The sequence below is a fragment of the Thunnus maccoyii genome, chromosome 11 (assembly GCF_910596095.1).
Source record: "Thunnus maccoyii chromosome 11, fThuMac1.1, whole genome shotgun sequence".
Lineage (NCBI taxonomy): Eukaryota > Metazoa > Chordata > Actinopteri > Scombriformes > Scombridae > Thunnus > Thunnus maccoyii.
The window spans coordinates 17,341,358-17,365,001 of NC_056543.1; the positions used below are offsets into that span (position 1 = coordinate 17,341,358).

The 23,644-nt window shown below is 39.6% G+C and overlaps 2 protein-coding genes across 4 annotated transcripts in view; both read right to left on the reverse strand.

Moving 5' to 3' along the window:
* Nucleotides 1-727, reverse strand: part of grb14 (growth factor receptor-bound protein 14) — a 32,229-nt gene extending 31,502 nt beyond the window's left edge. The window contains exon 1 of one of the 2 annotated variants that reach the window (XM_042425992.1): nt 587-726. The gene's annotated coding sequence lies outside the window, so the exon portion shown is untranslated. Of the gene's footprint in view, nt 1-586 lie in introns of both variants that reach the window. The other variant, XM_042425993.1, reaches the window with a different exon arrangement.
* Nucleotides 728-872: 145 nt separating this feature from the next.
* cobll1b (cordon-bleu WH2 repeat protein-like 1b) lies at nt 873-23,607 on the reverse strand. Of its 2 annotated transcripts, XM_042425596.1 has the most exons (15): nt 23,488-23,607; nt 23,171-23,245; nt 22,866-22,946; nt 9,544-9,732; nt 8,323-8,527; nt 7,990-8,215; nt 7,812-7,856; nt 7,628-7,722; nt 7,155-7,391; nt 6,904-7,033; nt 4,624-4,846; nt 4,438-4,526; nt 2,897-4,338; nt 1,484-1,633; nt 873-1,400 (listed from the first exon to the last, which is right to left on the reverse strand). In XM_042425596.1, the coding sequence occupies exons 2-14, from the start codon at nt 23,209-23,211 to the stop codon at nt 1,520-1,522; spliced, it is 3,117 nt and encodes a 1,038-aa protein (XP_042281530.1). In that variant the 5' UTR covers nt 23,212-23,245; nt 23,488-23,607; the 3' UTR covers nt 873-1,400; nt 1,484-1,519. The 2 variants fall into 2 exon arrangements, with proteins under 2 accessions (XP_042281530.1, XP_042281531.1); XM_042425597.1 differs by lacking the exons at nt 22,866-22,946; nt 23,171-23,245; nt 23,488-23,607 and adding an exon at nt 16,625-16,779.
* Nucleotides 23,608-23,644: the final 37 nt, after the last annotated feature.

The following is a 23,644-nucleotide window of genomic DNA, read 5'->3' on the forward strand; positions in this document are numbered from 1 at the left end:
TAAAAATTAATAGCAAACCTTCACTGAAGTTGCTTTACGAACGTAACACTTGACTTTGACGTGGTTACGTTGAGATATTTTGCTAGCATACATCTCACGGTACTCGGTAGGCATGATGAGCGGTTAGGTGATGGTAACACTCGCTAAATAAGCTTTAAATGGGAACAATAAATGCTTAACTTTAATAGGTTACATATCAATAGCCTGCAGGTTGGACAGGTCTGCTCACCTGCCTTTTATCACTTCATTAAAAATGCGTTAGAGTTCAACCGTTACCTGCCATCGCCACGAGTAACTCCTCAAATATCAACGTCAGGGAAGTTTACTGTCCCCTTTTTTTCTGACACTTTATGACTTTAATCGGGCCGTGAACCTGCGAATCGCATTTCATTAAAGGTTGTTTAAAGATTTATACGGCCTTCAATACAATACAATGCAATCAAGGTAAGTTGTTCAACAACCTAAGAAGTAAAAATGCACGGAACATAGTGAAGGTGTCCGTCGCACGATCCTTCCTGCTCCGTTTACAGGTCCGTTACCTGTTCGACATGAAAAGCCTGATGTCGACTTGTATAACTGTTCTTACCTTGTGCCTCTTTAAATGCAGTTTCCCATTGTTGCCTTGCACCCCAGTCTTCATATCGCTGCCCCAGCGGGGAATGAACCTGTGTGTGTGTGTGTTCTCACGTGCAGCACAGGTGCTCTACTGTAACGTGCATTGCGTCACATCACGTTTTACCTGGACCTTGCTGAGCACAACAGGCTATATTCAACGGGGTCCGATTTCAGCAGTTTATGCAGGAGGGGAAAAACTGTCTACGTTATTAATGCATCTACTGAAAGCAATGAGTTTAATGAGGGCAACTGGAATGATAAAAGCTTTATTCATAACACTGCTTAACAAGGACAACAGGTGTACTGTACAGGTCAGTGTATTTCTGCATATAGCTTAATCAAAACTCTGTAACTTAAATATAGATTTGATGTATATAGGAAGCATTAAGTACCATAGGTGAGACCTGGTCTGTCCTACACATACAGTATTATTTAGACATTTTCTGGATAAACCCAATAATATTACAACTCAGGAAATCAGTCTAATAATTTATAGAATTGTTCTCATTTACCATTCTTATTCACTCACAACAGTAATGCATTAAATGCAAGATAGTCACCACACAAAATAAAAGAAAAGCATTAAAATATGCAGGTCAGCCAGGGGTATTACTTAATGATGTGAGAGAATAAGACAAAATACAGCAATTATTAATTATCAAAATACATAATTTTATGTACATTGTTGGAGACAAACAAAAGAGGTAAAACAAAAGACAGTTTCTTCTCCTGTGTCATGGGGTGAAGGATGCTGGAGAACTCAAAGTAGACAGGATAAGCTCCTCCTGGAAGAGAAAAAATTAAAAAAAAAGGTTCATGCAAGTGTTGTGCAAACATTTGTATATTATACTTCAATGTGGTTGCTTACAGTAGATGATATATTGTCAGAAGAATTAAGGCACTTCTATGGATTGCTCTCTCCTTCCATTTGAACAACCCCACTACAGGCCGGTGGTTCACCCTCTACTCCCTGCAGAGTGGAGCCTTTGTCACTATCCGCCTCTCTGTTTTCATCTTCCTGTGGTGTTAAAAAAGAGACACAATGCTTGCAATCACCAAAAACTTACTGTGCTAGGCAAAAAGAAAAAAGAAAAGAAAACTCCAGTATCTTTTTATAGGTATTTCAAAAGCCTGTAAAACAACTACTGACTCCAACAAAAGTAAACACAGCAAATGATGTCATTAGATTCTATTAACACTGAAATAGTATCTCTACAGGCCAATATGTTTAAGGTGAGGGTGAACAACAGGAACATTTTGTTTTTAGGGAAAAAAGGATTGTCTCCACACAACATAATATGAAACTACATCCATGAACATGATGCCAGTTTGATGAAAAGAGATGACCTTTTCAATACAGAAATAAAGCATGGGACATTGCATAGGATGTATTGTGATTATTTTGCACTTAAAATATTGCGTGTATTTAAGTACTATTTGATTAAGAGAAAACTGCATCTAATATATTGTTGAACTTTCATGGAGTACAATAGCACAAGGTGAATAGTGAGGTCTATTTGTTCATATTTGATAGAACAACTCACCCTTTTTATTGTAAATGCATATCATATAGAGATATGTATATGCAGACCATGGGTGACAGGCAACGTCACAGGTTTACAGGTTTATAATTTAAGAAATCATATTGGAACATCTAATTCTGTTTTCATTCTACACAGACTTACTTTGCCCTCACACCATCCCTAAAGCTCAGATAGTGATGAGTTATGTGGTATGTTGCCTTCATTATCTCTTCTGTGCAGTATACACTGCAGAAATAAAAGTTAAAAAAGTGGTTGAATTGTTGTTCAGTTAGAAAATGTCAGCAGATAATGCCCCTCATTTCCTTTGTGTCCCCACTGCCATTTAGTATTATTTATATAGTACATCCAGTATTATTATTTCCTGTCTGTCTTTTATTATTTTCTAATAAGATAAGTCCAACCCATTAGAGACATTAGTCTCTAATGGGTTAGACTGTCACAGGAACTATGATAAACTATTTCGCAACCACAGTTCAGTTGCAAAAGAGGTTTTCGTTGGTAAAAACTAAAACAGTAGTGGGACAAGTGGCACTGTTGTCCAGTTCTATATTCGGCTTTTAGGGGAAAACCAAATAATTGCTTCGATCAGCAGTGCAGAGTGCAATGTTCCAACCCAGCATACTATAAAAAACATATGACCATTTGCAATGCAAGTGAGCAAGTCTTTTGCTGCTTTCATCTTTATCTATATATTTAAATGTAAGTATGCTTTTACATTTAAAGCTCTGGTGACTCACCTTAAACCTAAATAATCCTTTTGACTCTATGACCGGTGACCGACTTGTAATTGGAGAGAAGGGTGGTGACACAGGCGACTGAGGCAACTTTGGCCTATGGGATAAGGATTGGCTTCTTTTCACAGCAGAGGACACTGCCTGGGCGAAGCGGGATGGGGTCGCGGGAGAATAAGGTCTAGGGGCCGCAAAGCTCCTTAATTTCTCCAAACTTAACCCTAAGCTTGGCTCTTTAGATGGCAAACTGCTTTGCCTAGTAAATCGCATGACAGCTACATTCTTGTCATCCTCCTTATGGCTCAGCTCAACATTAGTGGCCTCTGTTGTCTCATCTTGCCACTGCACAGGAGGTGGAAGGGGAGGGGGTGGTAACTTTGCTCTCTCTGCACTTCCTTGAGCCTCCATCTGGCCAGAGCCAGGACTGGCACTGAGACTCTTCTCTGCTGCTGAAGTTACATAATGCCCAGGTGCTTTTTTGTGCTTTGCCAAGCGGAAAGAACCAGGCTTGGGTTTAGTTGCGGGTGGAATTTTCATCTCCTTGACCTCTGCTGGTGAGTCTGCTTTAGATGCCTCATTAGTCGGGGATGAGATCTTGTCATCTGCTTTAGGTAAACTTACTGGTGATGAGGAATGATTGGATTCAGGTATACTTCCATTAGCAGTGCCTTGGGTAGTAGTAGTGCTAGTCAGTAACTCTTCCCTGGGTATTTTAGAGTGCAGCTCACTTTTTTCCTTTGAGACCTCTGTCTGTTCCCTGGGTGCTGTGCACTCCTCCAACTGAAGAGAACCAATGTTAAGTCCCTCTTCTGGAGGCGTCTCCAGTGTCAGTGCAACTTCAAAATATCTCAGTTTCTCCAGAGTTTTCTGGGGCACGATAGTATACGTTGTCATCCCCACTTTGGGGATGTAGTCCCTTGTCAACTCGTTGGAAGGCTTGGGCTTTGGCTCAGAGTCTGTGGCATAAATAGTTGGTGCCTTTGTTGTGGGAGGGGTACATGGTGCTGAGTCTTGGCATGGTGAGGTCTCTGAGGTGTGGAGTAAGGCTTGTTTGAGGTCAGCAGGGTCCAGTTCCTCAGTCAAAGTGGCCATATCTCTTTTCCCTGCTGATTCTAAGCCAGGCACATTATCTGAGGAAGGAACTTGGTCCACGTTTTGTTCTGGCGGCACAGGGAGTGGTGTGACATCTGTTTGCACCTGAGCATCCTCTCCAGTGGGGCATGATGTGCTGGTGGCCACTGGGCTCTCCAACCTGTCAGTCTGCTCCCCGAGGGTTTCAGTGTTTGCCTGAGCAGAGGCCTGTGCTTCTGCATCCAGCATTACAGGCTGGGGCAGTGAGAGAGGGAGGCCACTGGGTACAGTAGTGCAATCACCTTCGACACTTTCAGTTGTAGACTCTTCACAGATGGGCTGTTGGCTCACGTTTTCAACTTGACATGGATCACTATCTGTATATAAAAGAACATTTGTCATGTGAGACAGATGTGTTGACTTTCTTTGAGAAGCAAAATCCACCAACCACAACTAATATCAAAGTGCAAACCCACTAGTATCTGCCAGTTCAGATGAGTCCATGCCAGCAGTTGTCCTCATATCACTCAGAGTTGCAGAATCATTCACTGTGCTCTGCAGCTGACTGTAAGAATCAAGCATGCAGAGAGCAATTAAGAGTATTGCTAATACTAAATGTAAAAACATGACTCAGCCTTGAGAAGTCTTACTAGAGTTCGTACTTGCCATCTGAGGATAGATCACGGGACTGATCTTCCCCACTGTCTTCCATGGAAATTGTGCTGAGTATCTCAGGATCTGGGGACGGGGAATGCAATGAAACATCAGCTGACAAGCTGAGCCTGCCGTCCTCTTCCTGGGCATCGCTAGCAGTTGCAGACATTATAGATGCAGTTGTCTCCTCTTGTTCCATGATCTCCTCCAGTGTGTTAGCAGCTGCACTGCCTGTAAAACAACATCACAGAGATGGTCAAAATCATAGACATTTGCAGTGCCTAAAATGGCATTACAAGGAAAGTGTTGCTAGAGGATCAGTGGACTATCCAACATCACATTAAATCTGTCAAAGGAAAAACAATTGTTCATATGAAAACAACTGTGACTGCATACATTTCTTGATTCAATTGACAAAAGTCCAATTTTCCCACCAAAAGCATGAGAAACTAAGCATCTGACATATTTATCACAGTACTCATGGGTAAACACATTCACTCTTTCCAATAAAAAAAGGTTCTTCTGATGAATGAATTCAACTTAATAATATTTTACATTTTATTCTCCCTTGTCTGGTTCTTAATTTAGCATTTCAAGGATGTGCAGCTCAGAGAGCAAAAGGAATTTCAAGGCTACTTAAACAAAGCTGCAGCTTCTCACTATTCCCAGCCTGTGATCTCTATATCTACTGAGCAGCACTGGTCTGTTGGGGAAACAACACAGGAAGTTATCTTTCTCTGTAAACTTCAGTGTCTGAAAAAATCAAAAACCAAGAGCAATGGGAGGAAGGAAATAATGGCGTATACAGCAGACAGCAGTTGTAAAAAGTCTGAGATTACACTTTTTGTTAATGAGATCTGGGAGATATGTTGTTAGTGAAGGGACCATGGGTAGCAAATGAGTTGCAAAATTGTATGATGCAACAGCGCTGAAAAAGTACAAGCATGTAAAGAAAACAAGAAAAAGAAAGGCACAAAGGCATACAGATAGTTATTCAAAAGGAGAGAAGACAAGAAAGAAATCTACAAATTAAGTCGATGAGAAACAATTTTTTAAATTCTGGACACACTGTCCTGCTGTGGATAGAAGATGTCCTAATAAAAACTGTTGACAGTGATGTCTGTAGATTGTCCAGAGAAATTAAATTTTTTCTGCAATGCAATTTCAGTGCTGTGAATATCAAATACAAACTTCTACTCACCTCTGTTGTATCACGGTGGTGGCAGAGATATGCATGGCTAGATACCACCCACAGAAAGTGAGAAAATATGCGTTTTAATTTGGGTGAACTACTGTATCTCCTTTCTTTATCACTTCAGTAATGTAAACCAAAGTAAATTGGGTGTGTTTGTTTTTAAGACCTTGGTTTACACTTTCAGTATTCTTGTATTTTGCTTTAAGTTGCTTTGTGTACAGGACGGGTGGAACTTCCATCATAGGACAATACAATGAGGGCCAGATGTGTCTAGACAATTACAGGAAAGTAAGTCCAAAGCGATTTAACTAAACTAAACCAAGGGAAAATTCCAAGGAATTTAGAGCACATACTGTAGTAATTTGGAATGTAGCAAAAAAAAAAATGGCTTTTAAGATATAATATTTACTCAATCTGCATGTGATTGTAGTTTTGATTTTTGATAAAGATGTTTCACAGATCCTAATAACTTGGTTTTGACTCAATGGTTTTGATTTGATGACAGGAGTCTACATTTTGAAAAAGTTGACAAAATACTAAAAAGTTTGACTCAAGTAAGTCAATACATGTAAACACAATAGGAAGAGAGCAGATGGAGACAAACACAGGCAAAGACAAAGCTCAAGTGCTTGAGGACTAAATGAATGAGAGAAGCAGTTAAGAAAACATGTTAGTAGAACCAGTGCAGTACAAATTCTTATTCACAGATGATGCAGGATCTGTATGGTCAAACATAAAACCTATTTAGATTAATGTGTCTCATTCTTCACATGAACCTAAGGTCCTAACAGGGATGCAATGTGTTAAATATGGGCCACTGTTAAATAATGACCACTAGGGGGAACAAGAGTCACAAAAAGCAAACATTGTAGAATCAGGCTGCATAGTTTGAAAAGACATACAGTATATATTTGTCTTTGAGGCCAAAGTACACATACCAAAACATCACACAACAAATAATATTTTATTTCCAATGCAGCAGTAAAACTAAATGTATAACAGAAATAAACCCTGCAGCCCACTGCATGAGTGACCAATGAATCCTTGGATCTGAGACATGGATAAATAGACACAAACATAAACAAAGACAAACCTTGCAAATTTTCATCTAGAGGTTCTGTTTCTTGGACAACAACACTAGGGGATGTAGGGGGTGGAGGAGCCTTGCGTTTGGTTCTCTTCAGTGAAGACTCTGCTGAGGACCCCCGACTTAAACCAGCCATCTACATAACAAGACTTAATTAAGTTATATTATCAATGCACCTACACACAGAAATCATATGACTGCAATTCTAGCATTACAACGAAGTATTCAGAGCTATGGAGATGTCAGAGTTCACTCACCTGGTCACTGTCCAGTTGGGCATTAGGTTCAGAGTTGAGTCTCTGGCGAGTGCTGAACTCCGAGGGGCAGCTCTGAGACACAAGGATTGGGGGCTGAGGTGCACGTCTCTTCTTAGGCACATCAGTGGGGCTTGTGGAGGATGTGAGCGGAGACGAGTTTGAGCTAGGCAAGGCCATGCTGAGCGGTCGAGGCTTGCTCACAAGCACCGGAGAAGCTGGGGCGCTGGCTGTCGTTGCCTTTAAAGAACAAACACCCAATCAGAACATGATAAGAGGACTGTTCCCAAACAACATAGTGGACGTCAACCAATGACAAACCTAAGTACACAAACCTCCCTCCGAACATTTCAATTTACTTTCTGATACAGTTACATCTTTGCATGAGCTGAACGTCAAACCTCAATGCAGTACAGTATGTGCAACAATGAAATGTTACTGCGTTACTAAAAAAAAACAAAAAACCACATGTATACCTGGTCAGATTTTTTCTTGCTTTTTCTAAACACGCTGAAGAGGCCTTTGTTTTCTTTTTCTTTCTGATCTTTATCTTTGCCTGGCGTAACTGCTCCTGGAAAAAACAAATTGTAAGATAAGTCTTAGTCAGAAACTTTCCAGCTTTGTTGATATAAATCATACAGTTTACAAACTGTTAACAACCTGAATGAGATGGTGAGGCTGGACACACAGGAGAAGCAGATTGTCCTGTAGAGCCAACAAGTGTGAGATTTAGTGCAGAACACGTGCACAAAGCAAGGTACAGTAAAACAAACATTTGTGGTTGATATTTTAAACCACAAAAAATCTCCAAATATACAGAAGGGTATTTCGTACTTACCTTTTGTGTCTCTTGCATAAACTTCCCTTATTGCATAATCATTAAGAGAACTGGACAAGTCCAAAGGGGCCAGTGATTGCACATCTCTCAATAGAACTGTAGTCTCTTTGTCAAATTCACATTTCTCACAAATTGCTGGCAAGATTTCAGCCAGGGGAACTCGAGGATTGACTCTTAATATAGTTTTCTGGGTCTTTTTGTAGTTTATCACCATCCGAACAGTTGCCTGCAGAATACAAAATGTGCCACTTTGATAAAAATCTGTTTACTCAACACAAATAGCAAATAGCAGTGTTTATGTGCAAGCATGGTGTTTTATTGTGTTTAACATACCTCAGGCATTTGAGGAACTGTCTTCTTACTTTTCTCCTCCCCTTTAGGTTTAAGTATGATCTTTTCTGCATCCAAAGTTCCTATGAGAGCATTGGGTTTGAGCTTGATGTTGTTCCTGTTGGCGGTGACCAGTTCTAAGGTGTAACTGGATGGGTTCAGGTGATACTTTGCACAAAGCATCACTAATAAATCCATTAGGGGTTTGCTGAAAGAAACAGAGTAAACCAAATAGTGTGTACAGCATAAGATGGAAGAACTGTGGTGAAGTGCCAGTTATACAATGCAAAATACAACACTATCATCAAAACAATTATGAAACCAAGAAAAAAATCTGATTCGACAATAGTTCTGCGATTGCTTTGAGTTAAAAAGACAGCTTATTTCAGTTTGGTACCCTTATTTAAGATTAAATGTTTACAGTAGGTTACAGTAGCAACAGTAGCCACATGCAGGAAGCTTATGTGATACTGTTATACCATACTGTTAAAGCACAATGCCTTACACTTAATCCTAAAAATAAAGTGTTAACTCTGTTGTGCAGGCTCTAAGAACAGGTTTAGAGGGAGGAAAGAAGGTAAAGAATTTAATGCTTAATCCTTTCATAGTGGATTGGTCTGAGCCATTTCTCAAGAGGCCAAGGTGCAAAAGATACCTATGAAAGAATGTTTGTAAACAATGTGAGAAAGATAATGATATCTTAAGTAAACTCTGTTGATGGAAAGTCTGAGCAGTGTGACCGAGTAGACTCAGAGAAGGACACAGAGACCTTGCTCTAACAAACTTTGACATGGACGCATGTTGACACAGTAAAGTTTGTATGTGTCCATACTGCACTGTACTGTAGCACACAATCATGAGATCATCTACAGTGCTTATGTATAAAAGTTCATTCATTCTTATTCATATAATTTAATGAGAGAACACAAATGAAGAACAGCAACCCATTTTGATCCCAGAACACATACTAATTAAAACCACAAATTCAGCTACTCCACCTCGCTGACTCAATCTAACTGGAGCTGAACTTTATGTGATGACTTAATATGACATCAGTCTCAGTAACATTGAAATGCTTAGTCTTAACAAATAGTGTTCTTGTTCAAACTGCAGATCTCCCTTTTTGTGCAACTGTATGATTTAAAATGACTTAGTTTTGAAGTCCATGTGTGGCCATTTGTCACAGAACATGACATTGATTTAGATTCTGTGGTCTAACTGTACCTGCCATGAACCGTGGTCATTTTTTCCACTCCATCGGGCAGAACCACAACCAGAGAGAGGTCTTTATCAATGAGATTCTCCTTCTGATCCATGGTTAAATGAGGGATTCCTGGGTACCACTGAGAGAAACCTGGGGAATCCAGCTTCTTTAATCCTGGCGGAGATGGGGCTTTGCTTTTGGTCGACACCCTGTAGTTGAACAAGAGAGTGTAAATTATTCTCACATTTGCTTCAGCATTTGGGGAAAAAATGGCTTGACTGTTGCTTTGAGGCAGCCTCACAAGTGAATGACACTTACGAGAGGACTGGGGAATGATTTTCCACTCATGTGCATGTGTGTGCATTTTTTAAAATGTCAAAAATGGTTCCTACTATCTATCTTGGACAATAATCTGATTGAAAATCGAAGTGCACCAGATAGCATGAAAGGAATCCTTTCTTCCTCAGGTTTTAGAAAAGCAGTGAGGCTATTACATGAAAGAGCGAGAGAGAAGTCCACTTTGCAAACAAGTCACAAGACAACCAAGTGGACAGATTTACTCATTGAGCCTGAAGAAATGGCTGTGAATGGACAGACATGTGAGAGAGGCTGATAATAAGACGCAAGATAGAGATTTCAGCTTCAGTCACTGCAGATGATGTGTTTAGGTAAGATTTGGTTTTATAGTGTAGTGTATGTTCTTTTTAATGGAGAAAAATCACCCTATGCATTAGTGACCATTGCTCGGTACTACTAGCATTTTCTTTTCAGTGTTATTAACTATGACAATAACTTTTCAGTTCTGAAGTCCAGTTTTGAGTGTTTGTCTAGGCTTAACATTGATGGAAACTGTGTCAATCTGGGAGAGAGCAGTCATGTGAGAGGTACAGACAAAGTATGCCACAAAAAACAAACAAACAAAAAAACAAACCCAATCAAGGCCAATCATTTTCATATACCACTGATTTTATTCTTCCAAAGATTTCCTTTATTCTGGGCACCTGCTGTCTATAAATGACAGATGATTTGAGTTGAACACGGTCATCATTATGACATTTAAAGGACCAGTGTGTAAGATTTAGTGGCATCTAGCAGTGAGGTTGCAGATTGCAACCAACTGAGTACCCCTTCCCCTAAGAGAACCTACAGTGGTCGCAAAACTCGCAAAAAAACACAAAAGGCCCTCTCTAGAGCCAGTGTTTGGTTTGACCGTTCTGAGCTACTGTAGAAACATGGCAGTGCAACATGGTGGCCTCCGAGGAAGAGGACCTGCTCCCTATGTAGACATAAAGGGCTCATTGTAAGGTAACAAAAACACAACAATTCTTATTTTCATGGGATTATACATTAATTAAAACATACTTATGAATATTGTATTCCATTTCTGCCAAGTCTGTTCTACTGGATGCCACTAAATCTTCTACACTGGTCCTTTAAAGAATAGCTGTAGTACATTGTTTTGTGTTACTGTTTGGCTGAAAGGAAAAGCTGCAGATGTTATGATAAGAGACCAAAGTAAACACAAAATCCCATCAAGTTAGCAAAAAGCACGCTATTGTATTGCAATGCCATTCAGTTATTCAGTGAGCCAAGGAATCATTAACTTAGGAAACATTCAAGTGGTACTTCATTTAGTCAGCACATAGATAAAGCGGGTTTTTGCAGACCCAATGTCCTGAATTATAGCCTGTAAAGTCTCATGTGGGGGCACAGAGGAATCTGAGCAATGCAAGGTCACAGGCTCCACTGAGGCACGTCTAGCAAGGGATTATTAGTTTTGCTATGGGGGCGGCTGTCCTCAAACACTATGACATATATGAACACACACACACACACACAGTTACAATAGGCTGTAGATATGCCAATCATGAAGTCACTATATCGTATTTGCTAAATGTGTAAACCGGAGCAACATTATTCTAATCATTAATTAATTAGAGCTGGGAAATGTACTATCGATACTATCACGCTCACTTCCTGTACTACCATAATCATCATCATCATAATCTCATGATTCATCTTACATGTCGACTTTTCCTGATCTTAAAGGGCAACTTAGATATGATCTATTTCTTTGTCACATGGACTAGTAACTATACATACCACATTTATAAACCATTCTGTGGGTCTGGAGTGAGCTGTGAAATTTTGAGAAAAGTATTTGATTGATGGTACCAGGATAATAACAAGGACTACAAGTCTTAAATGAAAACCTCTTCTTAGTCTGTGGAGTTGACTGGATCTGACTGAAAGTAGTAAGTGTTTACCAAGCCGGCTGCACCCACAGGCTCAGGTAGTTAATATTTCAGTATGCCAATGCTTTAAGTATCTACATCTAGCTCAGACTTCCCAGATTCAGGATGTGTCTGAAATTATTCACTATTTAAAAATACACTGTATTTGTCTGATTTGACTTCTTCTCTTATAAAGAACTGAAATGCCACAATGTAAAAAGTTGTGAACACTAATGACAACTAACTACAACCATCCTGTTCATGACCTGAAATGACCAGTGTTAGTTTTTGACAACTGAAAAAAACATTACACAGTTGTCTAGTGAATAGTGAACAAGCTTAATCATTTCAGACAAAGGGTCAGTCATATATAGAAATGTCAGAAAGATTTTGTCAGGCATTATTTTCTGCTATTCCTGAAACAACTACGTGGCAGGCTCTGAAATTATGTGTGTCAGTCATGAGTAAGGTTTTAGTTCATCAGAAGTTATCCAAAATACAGATAGTAACCTACAGGATGCACAATAATTTAAGGAATTAAAAAAAGACATCAACAGAACAAACCAGCTGTGAGAACTGGGACACAACAGAAACACTCATGTTTGTCTGTTTATCTTTTGGCCAACAGCACCAGTGTCAGCCAGGATGATACACGAGTACTGCAGAAAATTGTCAAAAAATGTATTGCCAAGAGTTGTTGACTATTGTACTTTACCGAACATCAACTTGTCTATATTTGTCTCATTTAGCTGAGTACCACACTAAAAGAACTAGCTTCTGAAATTGTTTGAGATGTCCCGTTAGCTTACAATTTGAGATATGTGCTAGACGTTTTTGCATTATAGTTAAATGATTCATGATTCATCAACGTTTTTACATTGCAACAGAATGACTAAATGTGTTACTAACCCACTGAGAAGTATCACCTGTAAAGTAGAAGTCTATTGAGCCTTTTAGTCCCTTGTTTTGGTTTTACAGCCCACAAATATACTGTATAATTCTTTCTCACATTAACCTGGTTTCCAGCAGCAGCAGCAAACCATCTAAGCAAACAAAACCTAAAAAACCTTCTGAATCTACATTACCTGCTCAGCAGATGACAGACAAAATTAGCACCTAGCTGGTGAAGAAATGAGTTGAAACAAGCTAGATACATATTTTTCTCAGGAGTTGGTGGAGACCAAACCGAAGTTATAGTGAATATTGGATTTAACATTTGTCATATGGCAAAAATTCTCCAAGAAGGCAAATGCTGACACATTAGCCACAACAACATTATAAGGTGATAATATGTTGGTTCTCAGGGCTGTGTGTCTATAGGCACTTTCAGATCGAACAGTTCTGAGGACTACCTGAGAGGAACTACCCACTGGAGAGCTCCCCCGAGAGCTACATATCTTCCAGGGTTTTTTTCTGTTTGCATTGCCAATAGGAACGCTGAAGTGGCGCAAGCCGGCGGTTGGTATACCATTGTCATTTCTGCGCGAGATACAACTTCAACAATAACAAGATGTTATCAGAGTTGTGATCAGAGTTGTGTGTTTGTTGTGTGTCTTGGGTTTTATGTCAATAGCGGAGTTGGAAAGGAGACATGTTTTGTTCCATTGTTTGAAGCAAAAGGCTAATGTTAAGAGCTGTAGTTTACACTGTTTTTTTTAAAATGGCAGTCATCATCAGTGCTGTATTGGCTCATGTGTTCGACCAATCATACACTTACGTCTGGACCAATCACCATACACTTACATCCCTCAAGGTTACTCTTGTGCTTGGAGAGAACCTACCCTGAAGGAGGAGCTAAAAAAAGTCCCTCAAAACGACTTCCTAAGAACTACAATCGTTCCTAGCTCCTGCAGTGCGGACACAATGAAAAAGCAGTAGTTCCTGCAACAGTTCATAAGGCCTAAATGCACTGGGAGCGATAACTGACACGCGTCAGATGATGCGCATTAGGCCTTTTGAACTATGAAAAAGTTCCTCCAGTCAAAAAGCGCCTTATGTCAGCTTGTTTTGGGGTTCTTTAGGCCTGTAGTGACTAAAAACCAATTAATGATTTAGTTTAACCTGGAGTGACAAGGCTTTCACCATAGCTGCAACCTTCCTCTGTAGATCTATCCCCAAACACATCCACAACTGCACCGATCTATGTTCAAAATACTAATCAAAACTCACCTTTTCAGAACTGCTTTTAATGTGTCATGGATGTCATGTGCTACCTTGTGCTTTTAGTGTGTTGTTTTTTTTAATGATCCTTTTAACTTATGTAAAGCATCTTTGAGTAAAAGTGTTCCATAAATAAAATGTATTATTATTATTCCGTTTTTTAATTCAGTTTTGTACAAAATACATTTGACTAATCTGGCTGACCGAAATGATGAATACATGCCTCTATCTGCCTGTCATCATTTCCACAGTCTAAACCCAACAAAACCTGTTTTAGTGTGATACTGGCTCGCAAAAGGGGAAAAAGAAGAAGAGCTGCACACTCACTACTTAGAAGTAGTCTTTTCATTCATACATCTACATCCAAAATTTCAGTCCATGTTGCCAGCTTTTGTACTTCAAGCTTTCATTTATTTATAGACTGTAGTTCTCATGCTTGAGAAGATAACAGTTATCATGTACATAATAGAGTTTAATTCCAGACTACTCCAGTTTAATTTCTCTTCAGTAAAAACATGTCAGGATTACCAACAATAATTACTCCTACAATTCTGCTGTCTGTCCTGAATTTTATGGAGGCTCATCAACTTTTTTTCTTAGAAAGCACACTGATGGCAGGATTGCTGTGATATCTGTTGTTGGTAAAATTTCGAATTCCCACAACATTGCAGAATGTAACTGGCTGATTGCCATAGCATTTGGAAAGCACATAGTTTCTCAGAGCAAAAATCCTTTTGAATTTAGTGATTCCATGTGCTGTTTGGTAGTGCCAACCTGGGGTCAAACATCAAATTTTTAGCCCCCAGTGGTCAAAAAGCAGATTAACTGTAAGTATGTTGTTCATTTTGTCCAGTATTGTAGCTTGTCCCTCTAGGGACCAGCAGAGAGTCTGAGAATAATATTGTTGTGTTGAAAAGTGACACTTCTCACCCCAAACTGGACAGTTTAGCAAGATGCAGAGCAGTAAGGAAGGGAGTTTTAGATGAATAATGATATACATATTATTAATAGTGTTTGTGTGGGACCATCAAATATCGCCATGAATGCCGAGAATTCCCTGCACATACAGTATGTCAACAAAGTAGCTAAAACAGACATTCACACTGTGGTCTCTACTGGGTACAAAGTCCTGATTTCATGGTTCCGGCTGTTTATTTGGCAATGGGATTAGAATTCTTTAGCACTATGTCCACACTTTTTTTTTTCTCCACACATTTTACAACTGCTCTGTAACTAGGCCTTATTGATACAGCTAATAAGTGACTTTCAATGGAGTGTGTTATTTGGCTGTGAATACCCAAATAGAAACAATTGATAAATTAGTATAGAAAAAGTACACAATGCCTCAGGTTCAGGGTCTGCCCAGTTTATACAGCTGTGTGATCAATGATTTTATCAAGACACCTCGAGCAGGTGACAGACACGAAGACACAGGCTGTTTTGTTTTTGCCATCCAGGCCTGTGTTTTTTCAGAAGCCCGGGATGTGTTGCTGAATGAGAGGAGACGTGTCGAAGCTTGACTGTGCTGATGCCTCATTCACAGGGTTTCCCAGGGAGGTCTGACACTCACAAACAAGCCCATTCAATTCCACTGAACATACTTGACAGACATGATCACAGACTACCAGGAAATAACAGGCCTGCTGTCATTGTGCCATCCGATATGTTTCATCATACAATAGTCAATACAAATGGACTCTGAAACAAATATTCACCGTGATGAATAAATACTGCATGCTACGATGTTGTGTTCAACAGACCATCTTGGTTTAATTGCAGCCATCAATTGATTTGCGATGTCTGATGTTCTGCCTCATACCTGGGAGAAATGTGCAGGATGCTAAAAGTCTTCAAAATATTGGTTTTAGCTAAATTTCTACTGACAAACTTCAAAATGATAAATGAATATGAAGCATAATATCCAGAACCTGCTTCTCCTATAGAAATTTTTCAAATACTTTTGTGCTTATGTGTGAAAAAACACAGACTGACAGTGACCCACTGAACAATTGTATATCAAAGTCCCTACATACCATTACACTTTGTTCCAGCTTACATGACTAACCAGATATATCACTTTTATGCAAATTTTCCATCCAATTAATTAAAATCCCTTCAGGCAAATCTTAAACCAAACAGGTAGAAGCAGCTCAAAGAGGAAACTAGACCACAGAATCAGTAGAAATTTTACTTTCCTTTGAGGTTCTGAAGGTGAAGATTAGCAAAAACACCTACTCCGGTATGTTAGCAGCTGCTGTGTAGCAGGATGGCCCCTTGGGGAATAGTGGGCTGATGTACAAAGAAACAAACAAGATTTCAAAGAAAGGCCCTTCTGCTTGGTCACACTTTCAGAAAACAACCCAGTTATTTTAGGAGAACAATTAAATGCTCTAATGACCAAAACATCCCCAGAACTCTCCAGAAGAGTTTATCAGCTAGTAAACAATACTGTGCAGGCTCAAACATGTCACACTGTGCAGTAAGTCCAACACACCCTCCACTTCAAGTCAAAACACACAGATAACCGTCTGAATTTAAACATTTAGTGCACAAATATATTTCAAGGTCCTCTCCAGCACTTTAAGAGGAAGTCTTTAAAGACAATACTATAGACATAACAAGGAGATTGAAGCAGAAATTTGGAGAGCAGGTGTGACAGACCTGCTTTTCCTCTCACTTTGCCAACATTTCATTCCATGCTCCTTACCTCTTTGCTTAAGTTTGTCCCCACTCAAATAATTTCCATTGTGTTGTGTATCTCCCATGAGTAGTCAGACAGATTAAACTCTATCAGTACAGCCTCAAAGGGCCCACCTTAATGCCACGCCCAAGCTATGACATCAGAAATCCGTCTCCTCTACCCTCACACCAAAGCTCCAGCGCGCCGTGTGTCAGTAGCACTCCCCACACGGTCGTGAGCCGCACGGTAAGCAGCTTTGCCTCCCTGTGCAGACATGAAACCTGTGGGTGGGGCCAGTGGAGCAACAGAGCAGTGAGGTACGCTGGACTGCTGCACGTGGGCTCACACTGGTAACTCAGGATTTAGCATAGACTAGAGTAAATATGTTGGATTACCATGATGCAGTACGTGTTAATCCTGTATGATGAATGAGTCTCAATTCTGATCATGCCAGAAATGATTTGATTATCAGAGCAAAAGAACAAACAAAGGGTCTTGTTAAAAAAGGACTTGGAATCCTCCCCACTCCCTAATTTAATCAGGTAGTTCTCCTGTGTTTGCTTTTCATTATGAAACACACTGCCAACTTTTCAAAGCCACACCTTACTTCTGCTAAAACTGACTCACTCCAAAATCATGTTAAAAGACTTGTCTGTTGAGTGTAATGACAACAATAGTTATTCTGGCAAACCACAAGTTTAGAACAACATATTTTCCTAACAGTTAGCTGTTTCTCTATGCACTGTAAACGCTCATAAGCCTTGGATTGTGATCATTTCATTGTTTTTCCTCACTTTAAGAATGCAGAAACTCTCTTAATTACACATCATTTTAGGTAACATAATTTAACTTCAACAAGACTAAAATGGGAAGAGCTGTAACTAATGCAATATTCCAAAGTCAACAGATATATTCATGAAAGACAGATGGGTAGTATTGTGAGTAAAAGCTGTCAAAAGAGACTGTCAGCACCTTGCACTTAAGAGATCCAGCCAGACAAAGGCCTGCCCCAGTAGGATGTTTTCGTTATTCGTCTAATCAACACTTAAGGATTGGTTAAATTAAAAAGCATTTGCAATTTATTTTTAGCTCTATTTATCCATGTAAGAACAGACGTTGCTTTAGCTTTCCTGCCTTTCTTTGATTCATTCAAAAGGTTTGAAACAGGATTTGCAACAAAAAAGCAGGAAGCTGTAACTTTGCCTTCTAGCAGCATTAGTAGCCGGTTATGACTTCAGTGTATTACAAATCATTACTTATTTTTTACTTATTTTTTCCTGAATCCTATGACCTACTGTATACAGTATGAAGTATGTACAAGCCATGGCTTTGTTTAGTTAAGTGTGCACTGTCTGGTACGGAAGCAATAAATTTGACTTTCCATTATGAAGTAAGTGGTCATTGCCTTGTATTTTTTTTTTTTTTTTTATCAGCAGCCATACACTCTCACTTAAGAATGTGTGGGTCATTCTACATACAGCACCACCATATACCGTCAGATGATAAGAAGGTTAAGTAGTGAATGGAGACGTTAGTGTGTCTGGGGAGCAGGCCAGAGGGGTGGAGCTAAGGAGTTACTCAGAAGGGGGTTGATCCCAGAGGAAAGACAAAACACAGGGCCAGAGCCACAGCTGGTAATTTGGTGAGAGGTCACTCACAATAAACACAAGCTTTTTAAAGGGGGTCTGGAAAGGCCATTACTTCATAAGATGTGTGGGACGGAAAGAGATTAGGGAGAAAAAGAGCACAGGGACCCTATGAGAATTTCCTATGAGTATCATTTTTCCCACAGTATTTCCTAACACTGTAAAACTCAAACCCTTATGATGCACTTAACACCATTATATAGAATTCTGATAGATCAACCTTGTGACCTTATTAGGTTTTCAAAGCAGTATGTAATATCCGTTTGTCGTGATCCGCCTCATTTTCATTCAGTATTATTGTTCCCTTTGGTGCTCACTCTTGCACATTTGTATGTTGTACAGTGCCTAATACCACGGTAGAGCCAGCGTAAGCTAGCGGGTCAGTATGTCTGCCAGCCAGTTAAGTAATGAGATTTGAGATTATACTGTACATGGTGATCGCTTAGTTCCCTTTACAATGCCCCAAACAGCGGAGTGTGTGAACTGGGCTCTGTTACAGTACATTACCCTCATCTTATCTCAGAGTATTTTCAGTCTAAACATTGCCCTGAAACAATCTCATGGTTTTTGCACAGAAAAAATGTGCGATAAGAGAACATAAGGAAAGAACATCTGTGTTTCAGTTTCTGTTTATGCACAAATAGATTTATTTCAATTTACTACACCTATCAAGAGGTTAACTTGTTGTTGTTTGGGCTTGCAGGCATATACTTCCAGATATTGCTACACAGCTTGAAGAGCATGTAGAGAAAAGAAAAAGGTAATTATCATTCTAACCTCTGGTGACTTGACCAAAGTTGTGCTTTTTTTTTCACATTAGACTTTAAATAAAATACCTTGGTGAAGAGAGACAGCTCCCCCTTGAGTCATAATTATAACTCTCACACTATGTCCTTTCATCTGAAACAATGCAGCATTGTCTACAGTGGGGCATCTTTCAAAAAGCACACCAGCATGCTTTTTTGTCCTTTGCTTATCATGTGAACTGAGGTGTCTAAGGTGAGTGAGTGTGCACACAGTGAATCTTCACTCAAACAGGCACACGCAGAATCTTATTTACTTACTTACTTACTATTGCTAATAGTGTGAACAGAATATTCAGTGCTGCACAAACCACGAGAGCTGGAATATCCAAAAAGAACATTTCATTTCATCTTAAAGTAACAAGGGTTACACCCATATCTCACATACAGTGAGCGTGCAAACCCAAGACAAGAACAACAACTGTGCTAATCTTTCTAAATCATGGTCAGGGGTGGAGCATTTCTACAATTTCTGTAAAATGTACTTCTGTTTCACTACACATCTCCAGCATGAACTAAATACTGAACGTTAACTGCGGTTTTCAACCAAATGCAGCACCTCAGAGGCATGCTACATAATGAAATACAGCTGAAATAGAAATAGAGCGGATGTTTAACACAAAGTGGCTCTGCTAGAAGTCACTATAGATATCCTCGCTGAAACAGCTGGCTGTTGTTTGTGTCATGCCATGGTTCATTAGCTTGCTACACAGAATGTGAGGAGATGATAAGGCATATCAGCTCATTACTAGTCTGATATTGTGCCAGATTCAACACAGCCAATGTCCATATGCACAGACATTTAGCTGAATTCAGCAGTATCAACAAATTCATAGACATAGTGCCATCTAGAGAACCATTTCAAGGTGTGCAGTTTTGTTATTCCTCATTTTATGCATGCCTATGTCAGAAAATAGTTTAAAAAAAACATTTGAATTTCATAGCACTCATGGTGACATCTTCAAATGTTTTGTCCAATCAACATCAATTATATGATTATCAAAATATTTTCCAATTAACTCTCTGTTGATGGACTAAGCAATTAATCATCCAATCACTGCTGTTCTACTAGACAGCAAATTATTGTTCAATAAACCAGTAGCAAACCCAAGTGATGTCAGTCAGGACTGGCTCAGCTTTCTCTGTAAATATCTCATCTAAACAAAACAAACACTGATAATGAGGGTCAAACAAATTCAGAAAACTTTCCTCCTTTGTCATATAAAAAAAGTTTGAATGTTATTGCAGATAAGTAACAGTTCCTATTGGGAGCACACAAAGAACTAATTCACACAGGCTGAGAGTGGGAGGCATCTAACTGTTATGCCCTGGAAGAGAGTGTTACAGAAACAAAGGGGGACCAAGACTTCAGCCAGTGCCCAGGCAAGATCTGTGCAGCAAATCTATTTAAAACAGCTCCTTTGCACAATAACAGTATTATATAAATGCAGAATAATGATGTGTACTTTAGAGATAAAAAGAAAAATGAGTTATAATAACCAACAAACTGTGTTTCATAACGCACATAATTGTCCGGTGAGAAGTATTCACTGGTATTTACGGTCAATGCGTTGGCTTGAGTGTGGTGACAAAGACGACCCATTATTCCCTATTCTCTGGATCTTAGCCATTTTGTCTGTTTTAGCCCTTTGAGGCAGAAAGCATCCATCAGATGAAACATCCCAGTATTCAAAGACACACCAGCTCATTACCAGGGCAAGACTTAATGCTGATTTTCCTTCTGCTTTATTACATCAAGTGGGTGGGTATCTTTGAATGACATCCTTTATCTTGCTTTTTGAGCCCAGAAAATCTGAGTGGGTTTCTGAGGGCAGCATGCTGTACAGCCAATTATATATTTTCCTGAATGAAGACAGCCTTGTTGTCTCTAGCTGTAAGTAAAACAGTCACTGTGTTTTAACTCCAAAGAGGTCAAAACCAGCGACACTTGTAGTATAAAGAACAACTTTATTGTTAAACCGACGAGTATTGGCTTGTGGCCTTCATCAGGGTCATCTGTGTTTTAACTCGACATGCCCGCTCGCTTACTTCGACCAGTCATTCTTGCCATAATTTTCGTCTCTGCACTCATGTGAGCAGCTGTGCCCTTGGACTGCCGGCATGTCTGGAAACAGCTGTGGGGATTCACAATACCTTAACTAATTCCACATTCTGCCCTGAGGAAAGCCAGCCATGTGAGATCATGGTTTAAGGTGTGTCCAATCAACAGGGCCAGCTCTGAGCGGCGCACTGTCGGACTGAATATAAATGAACAATCTCGAAGGTATAAAGTTATTATGAATCTGTTGCTGGATAGTCAAGCTTCCAAAAAGGTTGATTATTCTGATGATTGCATATTTAAAAAGCGTCATGAAATGAGTTTTCAGCTGAAGACTAACAGATACAGCAAGAAAGAAACCCTCATCTGTAATTTTGTTGAGACTAACTCATGTTAAATAATACTTGTGTGGAAGTGTGCTAGCAACATCTGTGCTTGGAGAACAGCCAGCCCAGTGATTCTGGCTGGGTCGGTAGTCGGATAACAAATGTAGCATAGCTTTTAGGAGGGAGGGGGTCACATGAAACCTTAACATATGACTGCTTTTGAACAGCAAGTGGCTGGATTTTCAGAAGCAACAGTTTATTGGCTCCAAATATAAGAAGCCACAAATAAAACACAGAACATGTGCCTTCCCCCCACACCCTGACAGCTTATAGAAGACGGTGGTTTACTTTTCCAAATAATAGTCAAACCACAGAGAGATTTAGGTAGTCTGCTGCTCTCCATTGCCAGGGAGTGTGGCTGTACTCCCAGATTACACAATACTTATGAAATATGAATACAAGTCACACCAAGAATTTTTTTTTTGTAAACAGTATGTGATGTGCTGGAATGCTATTTTTACAAATGGGAAATTATAGTACTGTATGCAGGGCAGGACTGGAAACTTTGCTTAGCTACAGTGTCATGGAATACTGGCTTGGAAACTGCATGGATTGCTATCAAGGCTTCATATTCTCCATCTCACCTCTAATTTAAATCTCAAAAACTCAGCAGATCCCCTCTAAATGCCAAAGGAGTGAGTAGTGACTGTACAAAAAAAAAAAGCTCTGGAAACTCACTCCCCCCTTTTTAATGATTCCAACCACTGGAATACAAGCGGCTGACATCATCTCCAAGTCCCTGAATCTAAAACTGATGGGAAATTCCACCGTGTCATATACTCATAGCACTTTGACAGTGATTTTCTTTAGACTGATTGGACACAACCAATCAGATAGAATGATTATAGAATATCAATTTCAAGCACAGTTGAAGCACAGGATTTCCACAAGAAAACGATCATCCGACTCATCACAGAGACAGAGGAGGCACAATGTTTTGCCTGCAAAATACTTCCCATGACCTCAACATATGGTCAAGGCAATTTCTCAGTAAAGCTCTGAGAGCAGGAAATGAGGAGAGTTCAAAGGTTGAAACGTCTGCAACAACTGTGAGTTCGCTGAGATGTACTGAGTGAAAGGAATGCTAGTTGAAAGTTGGTTATTGAGGCATTTGTTTTATACAAAGGTAGCATTATTCTCATGTCTTCAGCAGTTGCAAAACTGGAAAAAAAAAGCTCCAGGCATTTCTTTCTATTTTTCATGCTTTATCTGTTTTATAACTAACAGCAATATCACCACCATGGAGATTTGGCTCAGAAAAATAATATTGGTTAATTTGGACAACAGGGTACATGGGTTTTTTTACGTCACTGACAAATAAAATACACAGATATGGCAGCTGATATTTCGAATGACAGTGAACAGCCTACATACCTCACAGCAGAGCTCCGTGGATGGGACTGTGATCCGTGATCATCCATGACTAAACTCATTGGTCTTACAAAATCCTTCGGGCTGGTCAAACACAAACAAAAAGCACAATTCATTTTTTGTTATCAGCTTACATACTAAATCCTTCAGTCTAACCTGCTCCTTTGAAGTGATGCAAAGAGGCAAATACTGAAATATGGGCGAATCCCACATGAGGTCATCAGTTTTTCAGTCATATGAACCGTTTTCCCCTTTAATTTACTGAATATACAGCTGAAGAATAAAACTATTTACAAATCATGCCTTACCATAAATGCAGTTGGTTTTCCAAGTAGTTGTCAACTTCCATCGGTCTTCAGAAAGATAACGTTAGTTGTAGATTGCTATGAACAGATTTTGTTTGGATAAATGATCCATCATTTCGCTGTGAAGTTCGGCGTTTTGCGCCTTTTTACGCAAACCATTCCAGTGTGGTACACTTTTTCTGACTTTTCTTAATATGAAATACCTATATCATTTCCCTCCTGACATCGCACACAGTTGTGCCAACTTTTCTCCGCACATCCAAGACACTGCATGACTCGCAGCACTGAGCTATAAAAGTGGGGCGTACTTTCCAGTTTACCTTCCGTCCATCCTGATGGGGCGTTTGGAGAAGCGGCATGCTGCCTGAGTTTTGGTTACATCTTGGCAAGAAACACACAAAGTAAAACCACAACCCAGCCAGGTCTTGCAAAACAATCCAAGAAAATCCACTCATTTAGTGTAATTCTAAACAAACC